We start from the raw sequence: 7,500 nt of genomic DNA on the forward strand, positions 1-7,500 counted from the left end.
CTACATTTCAGAATCTATGCATTAAAATAGATAAAAGAGAAAAAGGACAGAAAGTGCCCCTTATCGGCGAAGATGCACAGGTAACCAAATGGTGTCTTTATTTTGGTAAAGGGTCAATATTAACAGGGTTAATAAGACATGTTCCGTTCATACTGCCATGGTGCCTTCTCTCTGTAAGACACCAGGGTTCCTCTGTCCGTCTCTCCTCTTCAGCTCACGCGTGCTGACACCTCTGCGGGTATATCCTGGCGGACAGGGCATCCCCGCCGCTCACTCGCTCACACGCACACACTCGCTCCATCAGGACATTGACTCAAACAGGAACACATCAGCCCCCTCTATTGATCATCATAATACATTATCACTATGGCAACCGCATCACCGGAGGAAAGAGGTGGATGGTGGCTCCGAGGGGATAGGGTAGGGGTGTGGGCAGGCAGACGATGGAGAGAGGGAGAGAGTGAGCAAGAGAGAGAGAGAGCGAGAGAGTGGACATGCTCCCCTTCGCTGAATAAGATTGAGCACCGGTATAAAACCTTGATCTGGTTGCAGAGAGAAAAGAGAGAGAAAAAGGGGAGATAAGAGTCTAGGGTCTGGCGTTGAAGAAATATTGTCGTCGTCTCCCCCGCCCCACCACACACACCCATTTGCTGGCTTAAATGCATATCATAGTCATACTGTACTGAAATGTTTCAGAATTTAAGGTAAAGAGTGCATTAATGCTTAAATGCTTGCATGGTTTGTGCCGATTGAATGTCTGATATGTAGTTATAGATTTGTATTATGCCTAATGTTACAGACTGGATGTAAGAAGGCATCATGTTGTGCAGCCATTTACAGCATAACAAGAGCCTTCCAGTGATATGACATACCCCTTTCACAGGCCTGGACCAACCCCAGCAAGCCTGGAAAAGCCTATTTGTTGTTTGGGGGGGGGGGGGGGGGGGGGGGGGGATGAACCATCCGGGCCCTCGAAAGAGAACCGTACCCCATTAGGACCTCCGCTGACGCACACATACATAATACATGGAGGCCTGACCTAAAAGCCCACAGCCCATTAGCGGAGCAGGCTGGTGTGGACGATAGGAGAGACAGAGAGAGAGAGAGAGAGAGAGAGAGAGAGAGAGAGAGAGAGAGAGAGAGAGAGAGAGAGAGAGAGAGAGAGAGAGAGAGAGTGGGGTGATACAATAAAGAGCTGCAATGGAACTGACGGCCTGGTTTTGGGTGGTCATGAGTTATCATCTAGTGTTCAGACAGCATGTCAATCACCTGCCGGGACCAAGCAGTATAGTATAAAGGCGGACACAGCAGCGTACAAGTGTACACCACCTTATAGTATAATAATAGAGATTTGTTTTTGTAACTCACCACGCTCAACCATTCCAGCAATTCTGACTAAAATCCAAATACATACTGTACGGAAGAAATGTAGCTATCAAACACTATACTGTAGACTCTGTGAAAGCAAACCTTTAATAAGAGCCATAGTAACAAAGGACATTAACAGTACTAGTTCTCAGTCTCAGAACGGGTCCTGCTTACACAATGCTTTCAGGGGGAGTATTGATTGGATTCACTTTAATCAGTAAGATGTGATGATTGCTGGATCATGGCTTCCAGGCAAAACCAAAAAAGCTGAGATCCCATCTTCTCAACCCCTTACACACAGAGACATGCACACACACACACACACCTTACACGCAAGCACACACACATTCATGCACACACACACACACATACACACATACATACACACGCACGCACACACACATACACGCTATCACACTCAGCCCTGTAATGTGAGGTGGCAGAGAGCCCAGCAAACATTGTAAATTATTTCTAAAGGCGAAGAAAGGAGGAAATGTGTGTGTATGTGTATGTGTGTGTGTGTGTGTGTGTGTGTGTGTGTGTGTGTGTGTGTGTGTGTGTGTGTGTGTGTGTGTGTGTGTGTGTGTGTGTGTGTGTGTGTGTGTGTGTGTGTGTGTGTGTGTGTGTGTGTGCGTGTTTATGTGTCAGTGTCGGTGTGTGTGTGTGGGGGGGGAGGTGGGCAACCAAGGCTAAGGGAGAAAAAGAAAGACCCAGAGTCCCGGGGGAAAGCGGTCGTAGGGCTTCCTCTTTAACAGGGGAGTTACAATACTCTTTCTGTCCAATTGCCCTAATAGCTAATTTCTACCTTCTGGGTCGTCCCACTGATACTAGTATCACCTTATGTCTTATGAGTGTGTCTGTATTAGCGTGGGCGAGTTGATTTCAGAACAGCCCTATTACGGAATACCTCTTCTGTTTTCTGTTATGCGCGAGGGTGCATCATCATCATCATCATCATCACCATCCTCCTCCTCATCATCATCATCATCATCATCATCCTCATCGGCAGCAGAAGCAGCCGCACACATTCTGCAGCAACGGTGCGTCCGGGATACACACACGTAGACTACTCTCGTGCACGCACAGTCACGCCTCGAGTCGGCATTACCGGAATCCTTCTGGCTGCTTTAACCACCAACACGACACACAGTAGCGAGCCAGCCGTCCTCGGAGCACCGTGTGCTGCGCTGCCAGGAAATATCTGCAGCGGGAGGCAGCGCTAGTGTAGCTTGTTATTACGCAGGCTGCTGGTTGCTGATCGATAGGCGAAACCACCTCTCCTCAAACGCTCGTTTGACATACCAAGCGGGAAAAGCCCTCCGTAAATCAGCCCTTCTATCCCCCCGGAAAAAAAAGAAAACGGATATCACTCACCCGATGTTGCTCAAAGCCTGCTCGAATAGTTCCGTTTGCAAAATGTTCTGGGGCGTTGAAAGAGCCCCATTAAAATGAGACAAAACCGAGCTACAGAACTGACGCAATGTATCAAACTGCATTTTTTTCGCTCGTTTCTCTCCGGTTTTCTCGATCCTCTGGTTAATGACCCGTTCCGCTCACCGACAATACATCCACCTGCGCTCGCTCCGGACCCCCGTCTCTCCAGGGGCGCGTTCAGATCAAAAGACGCCAATCAAGTCCCATATTTTTCCTGCTCTTGGTCAAAACTGTCCTCGGTAGCGACGCATTGTACGCTAAATTCTCCAGTCATAATGCTCCGAACTTGAACCGACAGACGTACGGTGCCGGTGCTCGGGAGCTTTCCCCCGTTCTGTACAAAAGCCTCTTCTTGGTGGAGGTGAAGCAGTAGCAGCAGCAGCAGCGAGCAGGAAAAGGGCAGCGATGCATCCTATCCGCAGCCGACATTGCTGCCTCGCGTTCAACTCATAGTCCTCCTTGTCAGAACACACACACGCACACGCGAGCACAATATAAGCTAATATTCGTTCGCTGCCATATCTGCCGCTCTCGAGCCCCTTCTCATAGCCTCTTTGGTACGCGCGCAGCGGATAGCCCACAATACATGGGCGAGCAGAGTTGCTGTCGTCAGGGCTTTCTCCCTCATATCTGGCTCCAGACCATCAGCCCTCATAAGTAATAAAGGAGGAGGACAAGGCATCCTAATACCTCGCGTAGACCGTCTGTAAACGGGGCTGGGCACGGGAACTTGAATAGATAATCATACAATTCATCCGATTGTATGATACTTAATAGCTTGTGAATATTTAAAATTGGCCTAAATCTTGGATATGTGAAGTATAGGACCTGTGGTTCTATTTGGCAGACCGTTTTCTTTTTTATACAGGGTATGCAAAATCTTGAATCTTGTAATTAGAATCTTGTAATTTGTGTTCTAAAAGGGCAAACAAACAACCCCCGTGAAATTAAATATGAGATATAACACAAGCAAAATGTGTCCTGTTTGATTGATTGGAGATTAAAACGCTAAAGACGTAGTTCGGAGACTTAAGATTCACTACATTATCAAATCGAATCCTATGATGTCTTTGCAAGATACTACCTGTTCCCAAATCATCAGCTGTTGTCTTACTAACAGTGACTAGTCCCTTACTAATGTCCTATCTTCAAAAGCATCCACCCTGGAACATATGCAATAACACTACTGCAATAAGATAAACCAGGGCTGGCTATACGTTACCTGGGGCCACCGTGGTCTGTATGCCAGACTAAATACATTCAAAACATCTGCATTGTTTAGAAAACCCACCGGAGACTAATCATTTTCTATGGAGAACATCTGCGTCTCATCCGACTCGCCCACAGCACATCCGTCCCAGCAAAGCTGTGCGTGTTCATTCAAGACAACACCTCTGAGGCCAAGACAAATTAGAGGCCTTCTAAACTTATTTCTCCTTATAAATAGACTGTCGGAGCCTTTTTTTCCTTCTCCTCCTGCATCCATTTGGCGGGTGGGGGGGGGAGATTGGGAGGGGAGATCGAGGAGTTAATTTAAACATTGTGTAAGATTGATGAAAGTGGGGGTTTTTGGTGCCTATGAACTCGACGCAGTTCTATTTACGGCCTCTTCCTGCTATCCATCACCTGTGACCAACGCTTGGATATTTCAAAACCACCGTTTCGTGTTGTGTCAACGACATCATAGGCGTTGCCAAGGCCTGAATCGTCCGCCCGTACCATACAGCATTTCTCTGAAGTCGTGCACTTAATTAATTAATATGCAGCAGAGAGAGCTGAGAGAGCAGAGAGAGAGAAAGAGAGAGAGAGAGAGAGAGAGAGAGAGAGAGAGAGAGAGAGAGAGAGAGAGAGAAAGAGAACGCAGAAAGAGAGCTGAGAGAGCAGAGAGAGCAGAAAGAGAGAGAGTGAGAGAGAAAGAGAGAAAGAGAGAGAGAGAGAGAGAGAGAGAGAGAGAGAGAGAGAGAGAGAGAGAGAGAGAGAGAGAGAGTGAGAGTGAGAGAGAGAGAGAGAGAGAGAGAGAGAGAGAGAGAGAGAGAGAGAGAGAGAGAGAGAGAGAGAGAGAGAGAGAGAGACAGAGAAAGCCTCAAATTGCAAGGATGCAATGTTGCTGGTTTGATTGATAATTCTAAAGTATTACATAAAAACAAAAAGAGACTGTCTGGTAATTGCCCAATGGTGCTACCGTACATTATTCTGTGAACAGAGCAACACAATACAGAAGAGAACAGTCAAGTCAGGCCTGAAATGGATCATTGTTAGTGTATATTAGACTTAACAGCAGTTCTAGTCCTACACACTTCAAATCCTTCCACCTTTATGCCAACAAAATGAAGCAATGATGGACACTGCAATTACCACAGTCTCTAATGACTAGTGTGTTCAAAGCCATTGTGGAGGTTAGCACGTGCAGGGCTGTTTTGTTCCTATTTAAGAGGAAGCGACAAGGAGGAAAAGTCCTGTCAGGTACACCCATGCAAGGTCAGCAACAGAGGGGGAGCGAGACAAGGGTAAGAAAGGCTGGTGTACAAAAGTAAAACGCCTTCTTTTCTCTCCTGATCAAACAACAGCAGTGTGCTCCAAGTTCAGTATTTGTGTATATCTGAGGGGAAACATTGTGAATATATCCCTCAAGTCATTCTCTTGCACTACAACATACACACACACGCGCGCGTGTGCGCAGGCCAAAACGCCTCTGCGCCCGTCAGGAAGCAACATTTGGTGTGGGCACAGAGCCCCGACTGAGAGGACCGGACATCTGGTAATTGCCAGACCACTTGCTGGGTTCTGACCCCGGGGTTGAACAGGATCTGATATCCCGGGCCAGGCCGCGACAACGGAACACAGAGAAATAGGGACCGGGTGTGTGAGACAGGGTGTGTTATTCCTGCGTCTAACGTATTTGCTGTGCATGGGACGAAGGACATGGCCCTATTTCGATCGCTGGTCGCGGTTCATCTCACATGCGTCCTTTGTTGTTTGCAAAGATGCGCTGATGGGCCACGTGGCCTCCAAACGTATGCCTGCTACTGTTAGGACGGACTAAACGAGGGCTGCATGAGCAGGGAAGTCTGGCTGAAATGGCACACCGCCTGCGATTTGTGTGGCAAAGCAACTGTGTAGCTGCTGTGTGTGTCTGTATGTAAGCGTTTCTTCCTCCCAGCGGTGGAGGGAGAAGATAGGGAGCGGAGGGTGGATGGGTGTGTTGGGTGGTGGTTGTGCAAGAGAGAGAGGAGGTGACGGTAGAGAGAGAGAGAGGGGGGGGGGGGGGGGGGGGGGAGAGAGAAGGAGATCAAGAAGCCACCGTGTGGATGTTAAAAGCAACTAAATTTTTTCACACCAGCAGCACTGAGGAGCAGAGAAGTGGAGCTGGGATTCACAAGTATGCAGTGTACTTGTTATCAGTTGCTGCATCCCAGAATGTTCTACTTAGAGAAGCCATTTAGCATATGCACTGACACACAGGCCGTCACTGAGTCTGTCTGATAACGGCTCCCAAGAAGAACTGGGTGTTCTGCACTGCGAAATGGACCCTGTACACGCTTGTTTTATCAACAATGAGTTAGGTCTCACTCAAGGCTTCTAGTACAAGCGAAAAGTGTGCATTGTCCGTGTGTGTGTGTGTGTGTCTGTGTGCTTGTGTGTGTCACAAGAACAACAACCAATATGTGCTGGTATTTGTCCCAGTGCGTGCACATGTGCACATCAGTATATCCCTGTCTCTTTATAGGACCTTGACACTCAATGTACAGAGTTTAAGTGGGACATTGACTGTCTACGCCACTACTGCAGTCCTTTGTGTCGTTCTTTGCTCCCTGCTCTTACACTACTGGTTCCAAATCAGTTCTTACACACAGGTAGGTCATTGTGACTACAAACTCTGCAGAATCCGTTTCCCTTTGGAGATTCAGTTATATCCTGGCAAACAGTTCAGTCAAATTTAAACAATGACGACGAAAAAAAGCAAACTCCCACAGGCTCATAGTTTTATGCCGTGGCGGCCATTTGTGTAAGCTTTCTTTGCAGGAAGAATATCGGTGGAAATCAGCATGGAATTCTTCCGTTCTTCCATTTTTCTACACCCATGCAGAAAAATTGAACGGACACAGGCAGGAAAATAAAACTTGACTGACCTGTCGATGAGCAGGTCGCCCGACCCGGAGTACCTCGACGTGGTTCCGTTGTCGAGGGAGGACTGCCGAGGCAGGAGCCCTCCGCGGGGTCGGCCCCTTTGGGACGCCGGTAACGTGGAGGTGTCCCCTGGAGCTCCCTGGTGGTAGGGGTAGAGGGACGGATCCTGCAGCCTGGCCTTCTTACCCTGCGGCCCGCCCTCAAACGCCTGTCCAGGGCCCGGCCCGTAGAACCACGCCCCCGACTTGGTGAGGATTTCTTGTTGTTTTCGGCACAAGTTGCATACCCACATGACCTGCGGCAGGGGGAGGACACAGTCAGCGGTTTGCAGTGGCAGTGAACAGGGAGGACATTTTGTCTTACGGGTGACTTACGATGGGCTGTGATGAAAATGGTGTCCTGTACATTTCCACCATGTGACTTAAGATAGTATATAACCACCGTGAGACATGTTTAGTGAGGCCGTCGACAATTCACGCTGAGATGGGATGATGGTTTACACATACAGTAGCCTTGTAGACCGTTGGAAATGTAACCGTTTCCTTTTTTTTGGTATTATTCCTTTCAATT

General features: G+C 48.1%; 1 protein-coding gene across 1 annotated transcript in view; it reads right to left on the reverse strand.

Annotated features, from left to right (window-relative positions):
• The window catches only part of rims2a (regulating synaptic membrane exocytosis 2a), a 135,908-nt gene that overhangs the window by 93,899 nt on the left and 34,509 nt on the right, over nucleotides 1-7,500 (reverse strand). Inside the window, exon 6 of the mRNA XM_056602987.1 lies at nucleotides 6,933-7,225. Within this exon, the coding sequence (XP_056458962.1) occupies nucleotides 6,933-7,225 (293 nt within the window). The remainder of the gene's footprint in view (nucleotides 1-6,932; nucleotides 7,226-7,500) is intronic.

This window comes from Gadus chalcogrammus, chromosome 11 (genome assembly GCF_026213295.1).
Source record: "Gadus chalcogrammus isolate NIFS_2021 chromosome 11, NIFS_Gcha_1.0, whole genome shotgun sequence".
NCBI classification, from domain to species: domain Eukaryota; kingdom Metazoa; phylum Chordata; class Actinopteri; order Gadiformes; family Gadidae; genus Gadus; species Gadus chalcogrammus.